Raw genomic sequence first — 22,408 nt, 5'->3', positions numbered from 1 at the left:
CTATCAGCTAATCAAGCTGCATATTAAAGCGAATGTAAATACAGTGCGATCCGAAAATATGTTGTACATATGTCTATTTCGGAAGTGCGCAACGCTCGTTTTTATTGAAAAGAATTAACAGATTTTGTCGCAAGCTTCTTGTTAAACAGTCACTGATAATCAAATTACCAACGCAATCAAAGCACGCGAAATGACGGCATTATCTCTATTCAAACCGGCACAGAACAGACTGCTGTAGCTTTATCTTGTTGAACGTGAACGGAAATCTGTGACCCCACTCTTTGCCTCTTTCCTTCAATCACAATATTATCAATGACGCGACGTAGCTGTGGCATGCATGTATGTGCGATAACGTTGCTTTAAACGATTTTTAAGGCCCCATAATAAAAAATAAAAGAAACAAGGAACAAATATTAGCGATTAGAAATAAGAAATTAAAGGAATAAAGCTGATGTAGCATTAATGCACGGCTTCCGATAGGTTAAAAATCTATTGCCTGTGTTATTCCCTGTTTTTGTTGCCTGTATTTTTTATCGTGCATTCAACTTTATTCTTGATTCTTTAGCCCTAATCGCTAATATCTGTTTTTTTGTCCTTATATTTATCCTTATATTTTTCATTGTACGGAGGCCTTTAGGGCTGGTTGTTCCAGCCTGTTGGTAAACTACCTAATAGTTAAATCATATGTATGTCTTTGTTTATCCTTTACATTAGACAAAGATAGACATGTGATTTAACTATCAGGTAGCTTACCAATAGGTTGGAACAACCGGCCCTTAGTCTTTTAGTGGAATCGAATAGACTTGTATTTTCATTTCTATGGCCGGAGATTTTTAACATCAATAGCATACACGAAACATTTATATTATTCCTATTATATAATTTTTTGCAATTAAAGATGAAAGATTAGTGTTTTGCACTAATTATGTCACGATTATTTGTTTCAAATTAAGAGGCAGTGTATTATAAAAAAAAATTTGGAGCTAAGAATTTCGTAGAGGTCTTTCTATGTATAGACACAGACTTATACATTTAGTTATATGTATAAATATATATCTTAAAATTAAATTTAGAAAGACAATGTTTTAAAACAATTTTCCATATTTTGAAGAAATCTACTAGAATGAACCATAATATACCATATTCTTTTTGGATACAATGAGATTATATAAATTTAATTAAATTTAACATAAAAGTATATGTATTTGTTTCGTCAATAATTAAATAAACAAGAAAGATTCGATTTTTATATTCGACAACGTTTGGCTAATGTCGTGACAATTCGACCATAAATTTAATTAACATGCCGAGATGTCAATACATATTTTACTTTGATATAATATTTTATATAGTATTTTATATAGTATTTTATATAATATTTTATATAATCTTTACATATATTTGATTTTCACTCTCGCTTAATTCCCTTACCTCCTCTTCTGCTACCAAGCATATTTTTTGTATCTGTCTTACCTTTCAAGTTAGGTCACTGTCAATGTTTTTCTCCTTTAAGGTCTTCTTTTTAATCATAACTGTCCTTTTCTGTTCCTTACCTTTCAGTTTCTCTGTAATCATATTTGTTCCTCTTTTTGTCCAGAATTTACCATATCTTCTAATGTGGAGTTCTTTCTGGTAATATTTCTTCTATCTTTTTCTACAGTATCTCTTTTTTGGACCTCTCATTCTTTTATCACAATATTGTTTTCTTTCTTTCTCTTATTTCCTCTTGCATTTTTAATTTTTAAAATTTTCTATTGTATGTAGATCGCCATCCGCGCCACTGTGAGATGAGTACAAAATAATGTTGGACAAGTGGAAAAAAGATGTACAGGAATTGAATACGTATATGTTTCTTTATTTAACAAATTATAGGCTCATTAAATGTACAACAAATTACATTTTTTTAAATAGTAATACATACAAGATGTTCCCCAAAATTAGATACTAAAACATTACTGATAAATCCGGTATATTATAAAATAGAATAACGTATAATTGTCACGTTGGCTTATTTATTTCTTTATACAAGCTACTGAATGTAGTAATCTGGTGTTTGGACACATTAGTGAATGCGTGTGGTTGACTTAAAATGGACCACTTAACATTCTTTACTGATATATATATATCCTGTATCATGCATGATATATATTTTCATAGCAATTTTCAATTCTAATATTTATTTAACAGCCAATTAATTTTATTATAATGTTCAACCAGAACAATGCCTATTATCATACCTCCGCCACACAATATATTTTTATATACGACATTTCCTTCCTTTATTCACTAATTAGCTTGATCTAATTAAATTTATTGATGCGAAATTTGTAAGGACTACCTCTTTTGTCAGATATTTCGTTGTATTCGAGTGTAAGAAGATTTTATATTCGGAACGAAAATAGTAGATCCGCGATACTTATATTCAGTTAACTGTTATCTGAATTTGTTGGAATTATATCTAACTAACATAAACAAGTAGCAACTACAGATTTAAAGAAAAAAAATGTAAATATTTTCAGACACTGTATTTTATTCACAATACCTTAAATTTTCAAGCTATCTGGTCAAGGCTTGGATGACCAATGAGGCCACTTTATAATTTCATTATATAAGGCATCTCCAGGACTTTCAGTACTCCTAACTTGTCGGTGACCTAACAGTTTATAGTCAGGCGCGATCTTTCCGGCTTTGACGCCGAGTTCTATGATCTTTTGCGCGGCACGTAATTGTAGTTTCGGCGGTACAACTGAACTGAAATTACCGATGAAGGAAATGCCAATGCTTCTGTTGTTATAACCGCGGGCATGGGCACCGACGTAGTCCCAATTTCTGCCAACATATGCGAAGCCGTCACCTCCGACGAGAAAATTATAGCCGATATCCGAAAAACTTTTATCTTTGAAATGCGTGTACTGAACAAATCTCACTTGGAATGCACACTCTGGTAGCGTGGTACAGAATGCTGTCACAGTGTGACTAATAATTACATATGACACTGGCAGCTTCATTTTTGTTAGAGGTTCCAAAGGTGGCTCCGCATCCCATTCGTCCCTCTCGACAAAGCGTAACGAAGTGTCCATTCCATTATTATCTGAAAGTTATGAAAACATATAGCACATATATATATCATACGAAATATTCAAGATATACCATGCAAACAGATTAATTAAAAGCTCTTTAATTTAATACACCGAATGTGTCAATCTTAATCGGATGCATACGCCAATTTTAGCTTTAAAATCTAGAACATTATTCTTATATATTATATGACAATGCAAAGTGTTTTGAAATATATATATGACACGTGGAAAGCAAGAAAGATGCGCTTTTAAGTAGCCGAAATGAAATAAATACAAATATTAGAGTGCATTAAGATACAAATTTTAAGTTTACAATCGTGATAAGATAGTAGCGTTTGTTTCATGTCGCGCTTGCAAACGAAAAAATTTTTTAAATAGACAATTACCCTCGGTCGATAAATCTGGAATTTCTGATGGGACCGGTGTGGGCGGTTCGAGCGGTGCGGAAAATACGTCCGGATGATGAGTGAAATGTACAGTTATGGGCACTACAATAGCCAGAAGTATTAAAGTTAGAACGCACGATAAAACCGCACGTTTCCACGTCCAGAACCATTGCGTCACTAGAATAATTACAAAAAGCTGTATTAGAACGGTTGTTTCACGAGCTACTTATCATATTACGGCACGTGTGTACGAAAGGAGTATTATAATTACATTAAGTCTTTCACGTAAAGCATTATATAATTCTTGTTTAGTTTCTGTTATTCTATTCACAATCGAGTAAAGAATTTGCGGCATGCAACATCTCGTCAATCTATGCCAGGAATAGCATATATAATACGTATATACTGTGAGGTCAAAATAGGTAATTCTTGTGGCGCGACTAAAATGTAACAATTATTAATGTAGAATATCGTCGATATTAATCTATATTCTGGAATAGTACGACAAGACCATTGGTCAAAGGAGTTAATGACATTTGTGACGCATCATTAAAATTACTTTTAAAAATTGTTGCAGTCTGAATAGTTCTGATAACATTATTATCTTTCACGTAAGAGAAAAAATGGTTGTCCTTCCGAAAATATCCATGCTCTGATTTAGGTCAAAGTTTGTAAATAAAGTTCTTCCAGATAAATAAAGACATGTTCTAAAAGGAAGAAATTATCGAAGCTACTTCAAAATAGATAAAGATCGTACATCACTGATTCTTATCGCATTTATCTATAATATTCGACAATTAAAACATTTATCCGACAATATCAAAACTCCACTTATCCGTTTTTATATTTGCTTTTTCACTTATCTCAAATAGTACTATCTAACTCATAGACTTGTCTATGATCTAACTAGAGATAATTATTCAAATCGACGTCAATTCATCGATGAATGATTGATGTCGAATACTGATATATATTTTTGTCTTAATATGGAGCCAGATGAAAGACAATAGAAATCTTACAAAAATATTCGCAATTGTTTAATTGACATGAAAACAATTATGATGAGATCGGAGATTACAAACATAATAATCAGTATTTGACATCGACTAAGTATTTATCAATGCGTCGACATCAAACGTCGACATTGACGTCGATTCGACTAATTATTTCTGGCTGGATACGTAAGCAATACAAAGTGAATTTGATGTCTTTGATTCTATGATGTCTTTGAATTTATCAGATTAAAATCAGTGTCCGCAAGTAATCATTACGTTCTACTAATATATATATGTGTATATATATGTGTATATATATATATATATATATATATATATATTTAAAATTTTTAGGACGAATATTGATTCGTCCTAATATATAATATTTAGATACTCAAGATATTTATTACACACGCTTTCAAATTGTAAGCTTGAAAGTATATTTTCTCTTATGCAGAGGAAAGATATTAGAGTAATGTGTCGTTGCGATGACATTTATAACAGTTTATAACATATTTAGCATATTTACAATTATAATTCAATTTAGTGAGTCGCGATTTATAATTTCTTATATAAAACTTTATCCTGTTGTCATTCTGTAATCCAGAAACTTATATGAGAAATCTGTCCTTTTTAATTATCCGGCGATTTTGTGCTTAAACATACCTGCAGTGTACTTACGGAAAGAAAGAATTAAGTATAGAAAAATTAAAAAAACGGGCCTAAACAATCTATTGCATCGCACGATTGACTATTACCTTTATTTAATTCAGTATTTTGTGGAAAAATTGATTCATTTGGAATTTCGTTGTCCTGACTCGTCGACAAATCCGAGATATTGTCGGAGGCGTTGATAACGTCAAGTTCAATCGCATCCTGATTCGGAGTAGGATTCGTGTAAACAAATTGGTTTATGGTAATCGGCCCATTGTAGATGGTCTCGTTACCCACACGCACTTCCGTCGAATCCGTCACGGAGATGGCACCGAAAATCGACAGATCAGTGTTTGGTAGGACGACATCGACATTTGTGGTGGCGACCGCTTGATGCTGCTGGACGATGGTCGACGGATTCATGATTCAGCCATTGCTTTCTTCGACATTCGTCGCCTCTTTCTCATTGTTGTCGTCTACGTCAATCTAATGCGTAGAGGAATCTTCAACGCTATCATTTCCCGGAGCTACGACCGCGGTTTCCCTTGCCCAGTCTCACGAAACCTGTCGACCGCGTGACTCTCGGCAGACACAACAGCACCGTGCTCCTGGTGCTCCTGACTCTATATAAGTGATTACCGTCGAGCGTTTGCTGCTGCTGTTGCAATGTCAATGTCAACACATACACATGCGCCACGCGGAAAATTCACCTTCTTTATTATATGTCCTAAAATGCGATACGCCGCATGCAGCAGAATACGCTCGTCGAGAAACAGCTGTAGGGTCTTTAGATAAATTTATCAGACCGCTACTATAATTCGAGATTATAAGAACCGACTATGAATACCGCGGCCTAAATGTTTGATTTAATTCTTTATCTCTTTTTCCTCTCATTTCAGATACTTATAACGAGGGAAAAATCAATTTGGAAATGTGATTCTTTTTTTATTGTTAATATAGGATTTTTTTAACAGTTTGCGAAAAACTACGGCTTTTAAATTGTCTTAAAAATGATTTTTCCAAAGATCGTCGTTTGATATATTTAAAGCACTCGAATAAAAATAATTAGTATACGCTTTCGAGTTTTCCTTGTAAGATTTACAAAAGAACTGATATATATACTGAATCATGATTAAAATTGACTAATTGGTGAAACCGGTCATTTTAGTATCGTTGAATAAAATCGACGAGGAATGTAAAGGTGGAAGCACATAAAATTGCAGGAGCCATGAGCACGAATGCAGAAGTCATATGCGCATGCGCTATGGTGTCTGCATACTGCCCATGGCTTCTGAATTTTCAATCTACATAAAAATACATAAACATAGTTTATGTAGATTGAAAATTCAGAAGCCACAGCCATGGGCAGAATACAGGCAGATACCATAGCGCATGCGCATATGGCTTCTGCGTTTTGCTTATGGCTCCTGCAATTTTATGTGCTTCCACCTTTATAGTTCGTTTCTAATCGACGACTGTCGGATGTGCTTGTTGAGTCCCTGTTCCATACAACAATAGAAAGTTTTAATCAAGAAAATTATGTTAACAAAACTTTAATGCGCGAATTAACAAAATTAGTATGGATGAACAATTTCTGCGATATAAACAGCAATGATAAGAAGCTTAAATAAATATATTAGATTAAAAATAAAATTCAGTAAGCCAAGTATTATCTGGTATGGCAATCTTATTCAAACTTCCTCCATTAATTGAACAAGGCTTCAACGTTATGCGTGCTGCATACGGTATGGTATAACGCACTTGTGCATTTTACATATTGCGGATATTTATTAATTATTGTAAATCGATACAAATAATATACATAAATTAAAGACATTGGATGTGTATCGCTGATTCAGTGAATAAATTCTTTATTATATCTAAAAATTATACTATTTAAGTCATTAAGAATTCTTACGAAAGCGAACACATACTAAGCATCGTACGCCATCTGTGCTTTTTTTGCATCGTATCTTTTATCTTGCATCTTTATCTTACGTTATTTTATGAATAAAAACCATCGCGAACAATTCAAAAATGTTCCATGTACAATTATTGTTCTATGTATAACTTTGTATTAATAATATATTATTTGAATTCCGTTTTTACAGATTATGGAGATTCACGCCGGTTAAAATAGTATATGTTTCGAATAGAAGTATGTATATGATAAAAGAACGGCGAAGAGAAAACGATGAGTATCTTTCATAAGAAGCAGAACATCTACAACAAATTGATTTCTTTGTGAACAAATTATGGACATCAATTGTAGTAGAATGGACTAAACATCACAATATTATATCTTCGCCGTTTAAAATATTTTATTACGTTCAATCTGGCTGATCAATCGTATCTCGCTTATCTATACCACAGTGGCAAATTTCTAAATTATCATAGTCGTGGTTTAACTCTTAATGCGATAAAATTACTTACAATTTTGGTATGATTCATAGCAGAAGATGTCATCATGTTATGACATCTTCATAGCAGATATAAATAGTCCATCATGCCTTATCTTGACAAATTACAACATCAACTATAAAAGCGAAGTTTATCGCGATAATATCGTATTTTGCGTACATTTTATTTTAATCGAGAACTCGTAGGTAAAATAAAAGACAAGCTCAATCGAGAAGCATCACTCATGATCAATATCCCAAATCAACCCAGCCGATCGGCATCAACAATCCGCATTATCCGCTAAATTAAGTATTGACTGACTCGATCATACTCAAGATTACCTCGCACAAATCATCGTTCGTGCTGGTGGTGGTCACTTTGTCAACACTAAATCCACCATTAATCTATTACAAGATGTAATCACCGTGAAAAGCGCTTCGCGTAGTCACCATGAAAAAAACTTCATTCAATCTAGCCCTAACGGTTTTTGTCACGTTGTTGATACCATCTGCAGTTGGAGGATGCACCGTCCCGCGAGAACAAAGTACAATCCGAACAAGAGTGGAGTCGGATTAAGCCATTATCAGTTATCTTTATTGACACTATCAAATAAATACTGGTTTCAACGATGATGCTACGCGGGTGCTAAAGGACGACGCGCCTTGGAGGTGAAATCGTGGAAAGCGTTCATTCTCGCTCGCGAGAAGCAATGCAAGGTGAAGAAGAGAAAAACGGAGAACGGGAACAGGCGTGCACGAATCGCACAATAATCCCTTTCGCATAATAGGTCCCGTATTTAATTTGAATAATAACTCCTTGGATTCCTGACATATTCCTGTGCTGATACCATACGACGTGGATAGCACCGCGGTCGCACCGCGGTCGCATCTCAATCTATAATCTATATCATTACTGCGTATTAAAACAATGCTTCCGTAAATTTAAAGCGATGCGATCTGAGAATATGTACATATGTCTTGGAAGTGCACGACACTCGTTTTTACTGAAAAGAATGGATTTTGCGATCGCAAGCCGCTTGTCCAGCACTCATTGACGAACTACCGATGGAATCAAAGCACGAATAATGGCGACATTATATCCTCCATTCAATCCGACACAGAACATAGAACAGACTGCTGTTGCGTTATCTTGTCGAATGTGCTCGGAAAATCAGTGGCCCCACTCTTTGCCTCTTTCCCTTAAAACATAACTGCGGCATGCATATATGTGCTATAACGTCACTTTATACGATTTTTAGTCTTTCCCGTGGAGCCAAATGGACTTGTATCTTTTATTTCTATGGCCGGGGATTTCTAACATCAGTAGTGTACACGAAACATCTATATTATTCCTAATGATTTTTTGCAATTAAAGATAAAAGATTATGTCATTGAAAAAATCTAATAGCATGAACCATGATCATATTCTTTTAGATACAATGAGATTATAAATACAATAAGATTATATAAATTGAATTGAATTTAACATACCGAGATGTCAATACATGTTTTACTTCGATATAGTATTGCTTCCTCATAGAGGAAGCTTTGTTTTCATAAATTTCGTATATGAACCTTTGATTGCGTATAATGTTGGGTCTAGTCAACTAAATTTAAAAGAATTATATATGAAATAAGGGTAGAAGAAACCAAAGAAAAGATTGTTTTTTGAGTTTTTGATGCTAATATGTTCAGAGTGTTTTATTGATGTTTGTGGTTGTTCTAACTTCCGCAAATATTGAGATATCGGGATTGAGATATAAATACAATAAGATTATATAAATTGAATTGAATTTAACATACCGAGATGTCAATACATGTTTTACTTCGATATAGTATTGCTTCCTCATAGAGGAAGCTTTGTTTTCATAAATTTCGTATATGAACCTTTGATTGCGTATAATGTTGGGTCTAGTCAACTAAATTTAAAAGAATTATATATGAAATAAGGGTAGAAGAAACCAAAGAAAAGATTGTTTTTTGAGTTTTTGATGCTAATATGTTCAGAGTGTTTTATTGATGTTTGTGGTTGTTCTAACTTCCGCAAATATTGAGATATCGGGCTGAATTTTTTTTTAAATTAATAGAGTATCATTTAAGGAAAGTTGATATTAAATTTGGCGGTGATCGGTAAAGGGGTTCTTTTTTAAAAAATTTTTGAATTTTTTTAGAAATGTCCGTGGTTGCTTTAATTTCTGCAAATATTGAGATATCGGGTTGAATTTTTTTTTTTAATCGATAGAGTATTATTTAAGAAAGGTTGGTATTGAATTTGGCGATAATCGGTAAAGGGATTACCGCCTTAAAAAGTGTATAAGATTGTACATGTAATTTTATATAGAGAATTATTAAAAGAAGGTTGTTTTGAATTTTGCGAGGTGAAAGGATTACCGATTTCTGTTCAAAAAATGTGTAACGATTTCTGCTTAAAAAATGTGTAAGTTATTTGATGAATAAAGTATCATTTAAGAAAGGTATTGAATTTGGCGAAGATCGGTGAAAGAGTTACCGTTTTTTGCTTAAAAAGTTACATGTATTAGTTATACATGTAATTTTATGTAGAGTATCATTAAAAAAAGGTTGGTATTAAATTTGGCGATAATCGGTGAAAAGGTTCTTTTTTTATATTGAATTTTTCAAAATTTTAAATGCCTTTAACTCAAGAAGTGATCAACCAAATCTTAAAGACTTATATATGAAATAAGGATAAAAAAGACTGAAGAATATAATAAAATTAGAAATAGTCCAATATTTCAAAATTTATGGTAGATTGAGGCGAATCGGATTAATATAAGTTTCAAGACAATTTTCGATAATGTTTTATTTTAAACGAGCTATTTTATCGTTCTAATTAGTAATCCGATTTGCCTCGGTCTACCTTATACATTTTTTAGGCAGAAATCGGTAACCCTTTCACTAATCTTCGCCAAATTCAAAACAATCTCCCTTTAATGATACCTTATATATAAGATTACGTGTATAACTTGTACACTTTTTAGGCAAAAATTGGTAACCCCTTTACCGATCATTGCCAAATTCAACACCAATCTATTTTCAATGATACTTTATCCGTAAAAAAAAGTGTGCAAGTAGAAACTTGCACATTGCGCTTCGTCATAGTTTTTAAGTGTGCAAGTAGAAACTTGCACATTGCTTCCTCATAGTTTTTAAGTGTGCAAGTGGAAACTTGTACATTATTGCTTTCTCATAGTTTTTAAGTATGCAAGTAGAAACTTGGACATTACTTTCTTATAGTTTTTAAGTGTGCAAGTAGAAACCTGCACATTGCTTCCTCTATGAGGAAGCTAAATTAATAAATATTTACTAATAATTATGCATAAAAAAAACAGACTTCCTCATAGAGGAAGCAATATGCAGGTTTCTACTTGCACACTTAAATAAAACTATAAGGAAGCAATGTGCAAGTTTCTACTTGTTTTATTTTATGATAATATTATTGAATAAAAAGAAAATATTATACTTAATAATACTATAGAGGCTCCGCCGACGGCGCCGCCGCCGACACGTAGCCCGTACGAATGGCCGCATTGTAAACACCTTTTCTCTCGGCCCGACTATTTATGGGCCAACAGAACCCTGCCTGCTCCAAAAATTTAGCTTTTTTAAACCTCCCTCTTCTTTCTATGTAAACTTTCTTTCAATTACTTGTAATTTCCTATATTTGATTTTCACTCTTGTTTCCCTTGCCTTTTTCGCCTCTGCTCCCCTACCAATCATATTTCTCTTTGTATCTGTCTTACCTTCCAAGTTAAGTCATTGTCAACGATTATGTTTGTCTCCTTTAAGATCTTTTTTTTAACCATAACTATCCTTTTCTTTTCCTTACCTTTCAGTTTCTCTGTAATCATATTTGTTCCTCTCCTTGTCCAGAATTTACCGTAACTTCTAATGTGAAGTTCTTTCTGGTAATATTTTTTCTATCGCTTTTTCTACAGTATCTCTTTTTGAACCTCCCATTCTTTTATCACAATATTGTTTTCTTCTTTCTCTCTCTTATTTCCTCTTGCATTTTTAATTTTTTAAATTTTCTATTGTATATAATATATATATATAGATATATATATATATATATATATATATATATATATATATATATATACGTATTATATTATATGTATATATATATATTGTAAAAATATATAAACAATTATTGCATATCATACTATTATATAAAACGCGACTGTTTGTCTGTCCGTCCGTCCGTCCGTCCGTCCGTCCGTCCGTCTGTCCGCGAACTACTCAATCGTTAGTGGATCGAATTTTTATCAAGGGTACATGAAATAGGGGTAGAATTTCCCGGGGAGTGCCATAAAGTGTATAGTTTTTCGTTACCGATTTTCTGGAAACCGATTTTTTTTATTTTTTTAATTTTTTTGTCCAAATTTTTACCACGAGTACATGAAATAGGGGTAGAATTTCCCGGGGAGTGCCATAAAGTATATAGTTTTTCGTTACCGATTTTCTGGAAATCGATTTTTTTTATTTTTTAAATTTTTCTGTCTGATCGCGAACTACTCATTCGTTAGTGGATCGAATTTTTACCACGAGTACGTGAAATAGGGGTAGAATTTCCCGTAGAGTGCCATAAAGTATATAATTTTTCATTATCAATTTTCTGGAAACCGGTTTTTCTAATTTTTCTAATTTTTAAGTCTGTCTGTCTGTCTGACCGCGAGTAATCGCTGAGAATATAATTTTTCTGTCCAAATTTTTACCACGAGTACATGAAATAGGGGTAGAATTTCCCGGGGAGTGCCATAAAGTATACAGTTTTTCGTTACCGATTTTCTGGAAATCGATTTTTTTTATTTTTTAAATTTTTCTGTCTGATCGCGAACTACTCATTCGTTAGTGGATCGAATTTTTACCACGAGTACGTGAAATAGGGGTAGAATTTTCCGGAGAGTGCCATAAAGTATATAATTTTTCATTATCGATTTTCTGGAAACCGGTTTTTCTAATTTTTCCAATTTTTAAGTCTGTCTGTCTGTCTGACCGCGAGTAATCGCTCGCGGTCAATTTCTGGAAACCGATTTTTTTAATTTTTTTAATTTTTCGGGAAATAATCGATCGAATTTTAAAGAATTGTATATGAAATATACATGCTCGATTTGCTCAAGTGACGTCATTAATCGCTCGCGGACAATCAGGATAAGTTGCTGCATTCACATATTATATGTCATCTATTAAAGACAAATCGCAAGGAAAGAGGAGAAAGAAGAAAAAGAATATTCATAGATCATCATAGATATAAGAAAGAGAAAGAGAGAAGAGAGAAAGAGAGAAAGAGAGAGAGAAAGATAGGGAAAGAAAGGATTATGCAATGGAACAAGATTGATTGTAAAAGAACTGAAACCAAACCTGATTCATGCGGAAGTTATGGCAGGACCAGCAAAAGGAAAAAATTGTCTTATTACCAAGAATCGATTTCATACCAAGTGATATTGAATTACCATTTAAGCTTAAAAGGCGACAGTTTCCAATACGTGTCGCATTTGCAATGACAATAAATAAATCCCAAGGACAAACATTAAAAAAGGTAGGGATATATCTACGAAATACAGTATTTGCACATGGACAACTCTATGTAGCATTTTCTAGAGCAACAAAAAAAGAAAATGTAAAAAAAAAAATAGAAGAAACCAACAAACAAGGACATTTAATTGAGGGAAAAAATACATCTTATACCAAAAATGTGGTATATCGAGAAATTTTATAAAGTATAGAGAAAATTGCGGATTACATAGTCAACAAAAGTAAAAGTAATAAAACTGTGACTTATACCAAAGGTGGGGGCCGGGGGAGGTTTTTAGCCGGTGCAAGTCCGGCATAACCCTAGGGACCGGCCCTAGGGTATGCATTAGGCATTTTCCTCCTCCAACGAAAAAAAAAAAAAAAAAAAAAAAGGCCCGATATCTCAAAATTTACGAATATTAAAAAATTAACGTTGAAAAATTAAAACTTTTTAAAAATAAAAAGAATGTATTTAAATTACAAATTATTATTAAAGTGAGAATAAAAAGAAGCATATATAATTAATATACAGATAGATCTATTTGAGGCCCGCGCGAAGCGCGGGCCGAAAAGCTAGTATATTATATTACAATGTTGCTGCAATATTATATCGCAATATTTCTGCAAGCGGACATTTTACTATTGCTGCAATGCCACAGCAACGTTGCAGCAACATTTTGCAATGTTTCTGCAATATTGCAGTATTTTAGGAAAACATTGCTGCAATGGTGCTGCATTATTTCTGTGCTGTATGGAATGTAAACTCCGAAGATTACTACCAACAAATTTTGTGGTTGGATTCATTATGTCAGATAATCTCAGGGTATTCTATCTTGTCTAGAATGCTGTTGGTACCAGGATAAAGTCAAAATAATTTTTTAATTTAATTTAATTTTGCTTAGCCATCATCGTTGAACCATTGTACGCAACAAGTAAACGCCTCAGAAGAATAATTTGTTCTAATTTTATTTGCAGCAAGCGACAAACCGACGAGGACTTATCCAGCCCAACCGGCTTGGACAAATTACCCTGCGTTGAACCTGAAAATTACCCTGAGTTCTTTGTCTCCTCTTTTATAATTTTCAAAAGTATTTCATCTATAATACCTTTTATCCGTAATAGTTTCTTCATATTTTATCATAAATTCAAGAAGTTCCTCGTCCATACCATCATCCAAAACTAAAGAATTTAAAAAATATTATTTTTTATTAAAAAAATTAAATTATTATTATTTATTAAATTATTATTTATATAATAATAATTCATTAATTTTTACTTTTTCTAACTTCTTCACTCGACACTTCACTCGACACTCCGTTGTTAAAATTTTCCATTTTAATAAATATAATCTTAAATATATCTTTTAAAACATATATTAGTATATTCAAACGTCTCGGTGACAGATTACTAAAATGACTAACATATAATATGTGAAACTATCAGCTTATACAGTCTTTTATGACTTAGCAACGAATGACTTATAAGTTACTTGTTTCACATATCATGTAATCTATATATAAAAAATAGAATGTCTGTATGTATAAATGTATGTATGTCTGTTCTTTATACACTCTTAAACTATTCAACCGAATTTTTACCAAAAGTATGTAAAATAGGGATAGAATTTCTTGGGGAGTGCTATAGGGTGTATAGTTTTTCGTTACCCGGGAAATTCTACCCCTATTTCATATACTTTTAATAAAAATTTGGTCAAATGGTTTTTAATTCAAAAAACTTCTGATACCGGTTTCCAAAAAAATCGATATTAAAAGTATATGAAATTTAATAAAAATTCGGTCAAATGATTATTAATTTCAAAAATTTCAGTACCGGCTTCCAAAGAGATCGGTAACAAAAAATTGTACACTTTATGGCACTCCCCGGAAAATTCAACCCGTTTTATATACAATTTTTTAAAAGTTCGAGTAGAGCCACTTCGTATCTCAGTACCGGCTTCCAAAGATATCGGTAACAAAAAATTTCAAAAATTTCAGTACCGGCTTCCAAAGAGATCGGTAACAAAAAATTGTACACTTTATGACACTCCCCGGAAAATTCAACCCGTTTTATATACAATTTTTTAAAAGTTCGAGTGGAGCCACTTTGTATCTCCAACACAATTATTTCTCGAAAAATTAGAAAAATTAAAAAAACCGGTTTCCAGAAAATTGGTAAAAAAAACTATACACTCTACCTCTACACTCCCCGGGCAATTCTACCCCTATTTTATATACTTTTAATAAAAATTTGGTCAAATGGTTTTTAATTCAAAAAACTTCTGATACCGGTTTCCAAAAAAATCGATATTAAAAGTATATGAAATTTAATAAAAATTCGGTCAAATGATTTTTAATTTCAAAAATTTCAGTACCGGCTTCCAAAGAGATCGGTAACAAAAAATTTCAAAAATTTTAGTACCGGCTTTCAAAAAGATCGGTAACAAAAAATTATACATTTTATGGCACTCCACGGAAAATTCAACCCCTGTTTTATATACAATTCTTTGAAATTCCGTCAATTATTTACCGAAAAATTGAAGAAATTAGAAAAACCGGTTTCCAGAAGATCGGTAACGAAAAACTATACACCCTATAGCACTCCCCGGGAAATTCTACCCCTATTTCATATACGTTTGGTAAAAATTCGGTCCATTGGTTTCCGAGATCATAGCGAACAAAAAAATGCAAACCCTGTTGCTTTATAATAATAGTATAGACTAGTATAGATAGTATAGATTTACCGAAAAATTGAAGAAATTAGAAAAACCGGTTTCCAGAAGATCGGTAACGAAAAACTATACACCCTATAGCACTCCCCGGGAAATTCTACCCCTATTTCATATACGTTTGGTAAAAATTCGGTCCATTGGTTTCCGAGATCATGGCGAACAAAGAAATGCAAACCCTGTTGCTTTATAATAATAGTATAGATTACAATGTTGCTGCAATATTATATCGCAATATTTCTGCAAGCGGACATTTTACTATTGCTGCAATGCCACAGCAACGTTGCAGCAACATTTTGCAATGCTTCTGCAATATTGCAGTATTTTAGGAAAACATTGCTGCAATGGTGCTGCATTATTTCTGTGCTGTATGGAATGTAAACTCCGAAGATTACTACCAACGAATTTTGTGGTTGGATTCATTATGTCAGATAATCTCAGGGTATTCTATCTTGTCTAGAATGCTGTTGGTACCAGGATAAAGTCAAAATAATTTTTTAATTTAATTTAATTTTTGCTTAGCCATCATCGTTGAACCATTGTACGCAACAAGTAAACGCCTCAGAAAAATAATTTGTTCTAATTTTATTTGCAGCAAGCGACAAACCGACGAGGACTTATCCAGCCCAACCGGCTTGGACAAATTACCCTGCGTTGAAACCGACTCTCTTTTACAATGTAAATTTAATACTTCTAATCGCTTCCAATGCTTAGCCGAGACGGTAGAATTACTAGAACGAGATGACGAGAATTTTATAGAACAACCAAATAATGTGCATGTGAGTAACGCTAGTAGATTAACTGATCTTGTAAAAGGCCCTTTACCTTAATTGCGAATTTTCCACGAGCGCACTCTTTTGCTAGCTATCAAGCTGCATGGTCTGCGATTTTGCTCGTCGACGAAAATATTATTATTTTTATATTTTCATCTTTCAACCAAGGAGGATTATATAATTGGTGATTCAAATGATTGGTGATTGGTATTTATTTGAGAAATAATTCTCTGAGTAATGATGCAGAATTCATCACGTACATGCCCTGCCTATAGCTCTTCCGACCAGATCATCATCGGTAAGAGCGTCGATCTATCCTCATGACGCGCAAGGCGACCGATGGCGCTCTCTTCCGTTTCTGCCTCTCTATAAGGAGAAAGTCGAGCCGGCTCAGCCGGCCGTTCGTGGCAATTAGCATCTCGGGAGTGTTCTCGAAGTAATTGCGCGAAGTCCGTACTGCTGTTTCATCGCGAGTCGCACCCGCTCGCGGGCTCGATAGGCCGCCACGTGAAACATCTCAAAACTCGCTCCAGGGGGTCCAAACTCCCTCTTGGAAAAGTGGGGGACACTTTCAGCGCCGTCTATGACATGCACCCAGAGATATGAACTAAAATAAGTAGTGGGGGAATTGGCGGTACTTTAAACTGTACATGCGCGTGCATATACCTTATAGCAAGTAATTTCATATACAATTTTATAATATATATAAAATTTAATGCAAATGTAATTAATAACTAATATTATTTCATTATTATTTTACCTATATTGATATTTTAAACATATTTTTTTCCATAAATACCAACATGCAATGCATTACATTTTTCCGTCCCACTTTAAACAGACTGCGGACTGTCGGATATCAATATCAAAAAATATTAAATATCCGGTGTGGTTAAAAAAGGTGATGCAATACACATATGTGTCCCACACATCACTTATACACAAGCACACACAGATTCATACATTACAAGAAATATACAATGAAATAAACACTATGAATAATACATATAAAACACAAATACAATAAAATACAAAATGAATACATGCATATACACACATAAATATTAAACACCCTATATTCTTCATTCATTCCACTACATTTCTTCTCAGATGCTACCATTTTGCTTTCGCTAAAACTTCACATCTTTCTTCCGATCTTATCTCCACCCCTAGCCACCCACAACCTGAAGGCATGCCTTCCTGTAGGGAAAACATGACTTCTTCAGGTAGATAATTGATCGGAATAGAAGGACCTACCTATGTTAAATTAAACTACTCATACTCGCTCACACTATACAATAATAATTATTAAGTAATACATTGTTTTTGTTTCACAAATTCTTAACATTTTTAAAATGAACTTTTTTTTTATTTTTAATATTTTTATCATTTTTATTAATTTTATTATTTTTATTATTTTTATTATTTGTACGCATTCGTCTACTTTCCAATATATCATTTAGAACATCGCGTTGTACAATTTCAATATCACAATTATTTAATAATTTATTCTTCTTATCACACCACAATACAATAGTTTTCAATGTAATTATACGCATTACAATTTTTGATATATCATTATAATGTTCAATACATACGTGCCAATCTGTATTGAAAGTACATGTTTCCAAATAATTTAATATAATTTGCAAAATATTTCGTTGATGACTTCTCGTTCTTAATAACTTATTAACTAAACATATTACTTGTCTTATATAAACTGGAAATTCACTACTTCTTAAATCATGTTCACATTCGATACAAAAGTTAACTTCTTTCAAAATTAATCGTAAAATTTCTTCCCGATTATCTAATGACGATGCAATAATAGAGTCATCGCATACATTTATATTTGAAATTAATTCTGATTCTTCATTTTCAAATGTATTACAAATATTATATTTTTCTTGTAAATATTTTTCTAATGTAGATAATATTCCACTATCAGATTCTTCGCAATTACCACGTGTTAAGGAAACTGATTTCATGTTATTAACTAATAAAGTGAGAAATGACTCTTGAAATTGTTTAGGTGTCGGATTAACATTACGTATAGCATGGCTTCTAATTTGTCCAAAAAATTTTCCAACGGATCTTGATTACAATAACGCGTATTTAATTTATGAAAATTATATTGATCATGAAGTACTTTCCAAAGTTTTTCAAAACCATTAACCGTAAATAACCAGTTTTTTAAAGACGGCACTGATGTAATAATTTTATGTGACATTTTTTCTACATATCCCATATTATGTAATTTATTTTTCGCACTCACCCAGAACGCGTGATGTTGACTGTTATCGGTTACTGGACGTCGCAGTTCATTGCTGTTGTCATTTTTGGCATCTCCATTCACAGAATCAAAAAGATTATTGAAGAAATCGACGGCTTCCAACGTTGCTAATCCTTCTTCTTCTTTGATGTTAATATCTTCGTTATCTATATTCACAGTTACTGCACATACAAACACATGTATTTACATATAATTTGCATATAATTCTTATTACGTTATTTGTGACAAAATGAAATATATTGTGTAGATTCATGTTATATTCTCAAGGAGAACAGAAAAATCAAAACAATGGCAATTTGACCCTCATATTGATCAAATTTTTTTATCACGATTTGATCAATATAAGATCAAATTAACATATTTTGACTTTTCTGTTTTCCTTGAATATGTATTTTGTACCTTCTTGATAATTTAAATATGTATTTATTATAAAAATACTTACATTTCGATCTTACAAACGTTTCGATGACGCTGGCCATTGTACCGCTTAGAACTTGTACTGCGTGTTTTACACGCATTTTTTTAATTTTATTTTCAATAATGTGTTCCGGTGTGATTTTTCTTAAATGTGGACGGGTTACATGTAACGCTTTATCCATAATCCATGCAGTTTTTATTATATCCCACGATGCTATTTCTGTCGCATTATTATTTGTAACTTTCATAGCCAGGTCTTTCGTTAACAATTGTTCTGTTGATCCTTCTCATCGTGCTCGCGCCGCTTCTACAATGAAAAAATCTTTGTCTTTGTCATCCAAAATTTACAAAACCCCGTCCTTTGCGCAATTTGCCGGGCGATTGGGGAGCCGAAGATATTACGGTAACTGCTTTATAATTTGTAGATACGGAGTTTAAACTCTACAATCTGTTTCGTGCTCGGCCGAAGATGGGTTTTCTTTGCTCATACTCATATACGCGCGTGCGTGCGTGCGTGCGTGCGCGCGTGTGTGTGTGTGTGTGTGTGTGTGTGTGTGTGTGCGCGCGCATGTGTGTGTGTGTGTGTGTGCGTGCGTGCGTGCGTGCGTGTTTATCTGTCTCTTTGTCTGTTTGCCAGTCTATCATAAAAAATGAGAAACAGTAGGACATATATATATATATTTAACTTTTTTGACATTTCTATTAATTCTGTTAATAAACTTACCAATTAAATCAATTCTTTGGATTGCTATTAACCAACTTCTTCTTCTTTGTTCATCCTTCGGAAATACGTGCAAGGGAATTTGTTTATTTGACGTGCACTTAGGCACGCAACATTTATAAACCATGGTCTGAAAAATAATTTATGGTTATAAAATAAGAAAGGAAGTATATAATATATAAACAATATGTAATAATTAAATAAAAAAAATTTTCTTCTTTTCACTTATCAGGAAGTTGTCACACCACACACACACGAACGTCAATAAATATATTACACAAATTTCACACAGAATCACAGGAGTGTTTGCACTAATTAATTATCACTAAAAACACTAAGAAACACCGTAAATGGTTTATAATAACGTAAAATTAGCGAAATCAGCAACACCATATACTGCATAACCATAACGACATTTAGCGCGGTTTGGCAGCTAACGAGTTTGGTGAGCAAGCGGGAAGAGAGGTAAGGAGAAAGCAGATTGTGCTGCCGCCTGGAACATGCACCCAGTAACTAAAGCTCGGTCGCCATACAACTCGCGGAGTTTGATCCCCCTGACTCGCTCTTCCGTTCACGTGAAGCGAAGAGCGAGCCGGTTTTCGTCGCGCTAGCACCCGGTCGATTGGTCATCGCGCGAATTCCGGGAAGTTACGGGTTACGCATATAGAGCACCCGGCTGTGCAAAGGGTCGCATCGTGCGCACAAGTTTCGTCGCGATCTGCACCCGCTCGATTGGTCGTCGTGCGAAAGGTTTCATTTCGCAAGTTTTTTCGTTCGCCCCAGCAATACGACGTGGCGAAGTTGGGCGAAGCCAAGGGACGGATCACGTGATCACCGCGTGCGGTAGCGTGATTCTTCAAGAAAGAAAACCGTGTCGACGGCGAGACCGTCACACGAATCAAACCCGCGGTTTTCGCGAATGCATCTTTCTCAAGTGTTGCGATAACCGCGCGTAAAAGCTCAGACGAATAGTTCTTGTACATTATTGTACAATATCTGCAGCGGGAGTTCGATCCCGATATCGACCCCGCTCGCGGCCATCTTTTGTCGTGCCGCGCCGTTCTCGCATCGTTATCGCGGCATTACCGCGTCTCGTTAAATTAAGTGGAGTTTCTCATTGTGATTCGTGTGAAACTCGTGCCTGCTATCGCGTTCCCGAGTGACTATATATAAGTGCGCCTGAGCATCTCGCAAGTCATCGTGTTCGCGGTCGCTCATCTGCCTCGCGAGAAGAATATCCGTCGGCCGGTCGCGTTTCAAGATCTCCGATCGCGAGGGCGGTACTCAATCGCTCTTCAAGATCTCCGTTTCGCGAGCCATCGCAGAGAGTACGAGCGACGTAAAATTTTCGTCCCGACATTACCGCAGATGCTTAGCCCGCTCGGACGCGCGAGTGCGAGAAAACTCTAAAAATACCGTATTGAAATACTTAAATTGTGCTTGTGAATCAAACCCGACCCGCGTGTGTTATCTAAAACCCACTCCATCTCTTTCGGACCTTGCCCCGCGCACTTGTCAGGGTGATACCGGGTACCGGCATTCAGTTCGTGTCCCGAGATCACCTCGGCCGAGCACGAAACAGATTGTGGAGTTTAAACTCCGTATCTACAAATTATGAAGCAGTTACCGTAATATCTTCGGCTCCTCAATCGCCCGGCAAATTGCGCAAAGGACGGGATTTTGTAAATTTTGGATGACAAAGACTAAGATTTTTTCATTGTAGAAGCGGCGCGAGCACGATGAGAAGGATCAACAGAACAAATTCTTCGACTTCAGTCTGCTCAAAGATCCCATCTACCTCGTCATCCTCATCTCCAACTCCACCAACGTCATCAGCTATACCAACTTCATCATTCTGCTGCCGGCATACGCCATCTCCCTGGGCTTCAACAATTGGGACGCGTCGCTGTTGCTATCAATCTTACCGTTGTAGTGGTAAAAACTTTTCAGCTTATTCTGAATTTCTAGGGTAACCCATAATATAGTACAAATGTTGAAGAGCTTGATGTGTTTATAATTAATATATCGCGTAATACGTACTTTTTTTTTCTTAAAATAATATCATATTTTTAACAAAGATAACGCTCTCAATAATGATAAATAATATAGTAGATAGTATCGTTAAACCTCGGATCGACCTTAAGCCCAGAGGACATTAAAGAAGGGGATGACGTATACTTCGAGTGCCACATTCAATTTTCGGAGGAAAAGAAACAAAATCAACCTAAATTATATCAATTAGCAATGACTGTTCTATCCGTACCTGCTACTCAAGTCAGCGTAGAACGACTATTCTCTGGATTAAAATTTATTTTATCGCCATTAAGAACAAACATCAACGAACACAGTAATTACGACAATATTTTGGGTCTTTTACCTTGTTTTGGTATACTGATAAAGATTGCGAAGATTTAAAAAAAACTTTATAAA

At 34.2% G+C, this 22,408-nt stretch overlaps 1 protein-coding gene and 1 long non-coding RNA gene across 13 annotated transcripts; both read right to left on the bottom strand.

Moving 5' to 3' along the window:
• Nucleotides 1–1,840: 1,840 nt before the first annotated feature.
• Nucleotides 1,841–8,945, bottom strand: LOC139816446 (peptidoglycan-recognition protein LC-like). Of its 12 annotated transcripts, none has more exons than XM_071783943.1 (5): nt 7,857–8,945; nt 7,549–7,651; nt 5,220–5,842; nt 3,467–3,643; nt 1,841–3,091 (listed from the first exon to the last, which is right to left on the bottom strand). In XM_071783943.1, exons 3-5 carry the CDS (start codon nt 5,536–5,538, stop codon nt 2,565–2,567), a joined length of 1,023 nt encoding a protein of 340 aa, XP_071640044.1. In that variant the 5' UTR covers nt 5,539–5,842; nt 7,549–7,651; nt 7,857–8,945; the 3' UTR covers nt 1,841–2,564. The 12 variants fall into 12 exon arrangements, with proteins under 12 accessions (XP_071640044.1, XP_071640053.1, XP_071640042.1 ...); XM_071783952.1 differs by having other exon boundaries at nt 5,220–5,773; nt 8,578–8,630; XM_071783941.1 differs by having other exon boundaries at nt 5,220–5,926; nt 7,549–8,945.
• A 9,694-nt stretch (nt 8,946–18,639) lies between these two features.
• Nucleotides 18,640–20,568, bottom strand: LOC139816671 (uncharacterized). The gene is made up of 3 exons (XR_011733057.1): nt 19,982–20,568; nt 19,283–19,564; nt 18,640–19,001 (listed from the first exon to the last, which is right to left on the bottom strand). It is a non-coding gene; the product is annotated as an uncharacterized lncRNA (long non-coding RNA).
• Nucleotides 20,569–22,408: the final 1,840 nt, after the last annotated feature.

This window comes from Temnothorax longispinosus, chromosome 7, assembly GCF_030848805.1.
Source record: "Temnothorax longispinosus isolate EJ_2023e chromosome 7, Tlon_JGU_v1, whole genome shotgun sequence".
In the NCBI taxonomy this organism is placed as follows: domain Eukaryota; kingdom Metazoa; phylum Arthropoda; class Insecta; order Hymenoptera; family Formicidae; genus Temnothorax; species Temnothorax longispinosus.
The sequence above is the reverse complement of the archived record's forward strand: the minus strand, read 5'-3'. Positions and strand labels throughout refer to the sequence as shown.

Coding starts and splice junctions, on each gene's coding strand:
- LOC139816446 (XM_071783941.1), bottom strand. CDS start 5,538: ATGAATCCGTCGACCATCGTCCAGCAGCATCAAGCGGTCGCCACCACA. Junction 3,644..5,219: donor AAATACTGAATTAAATAAAG/GTAATAGTCAAT, acceptor TAATTATTCTAG/TGACGCAATGGTTCTGGACG. Junction 3,092..3,466: donor TCCAGATTTATCGACCGAGG/GTAATTGTCTAT, acceptor CATAACTTTCAG/ATAATAATGGAATGGACACT.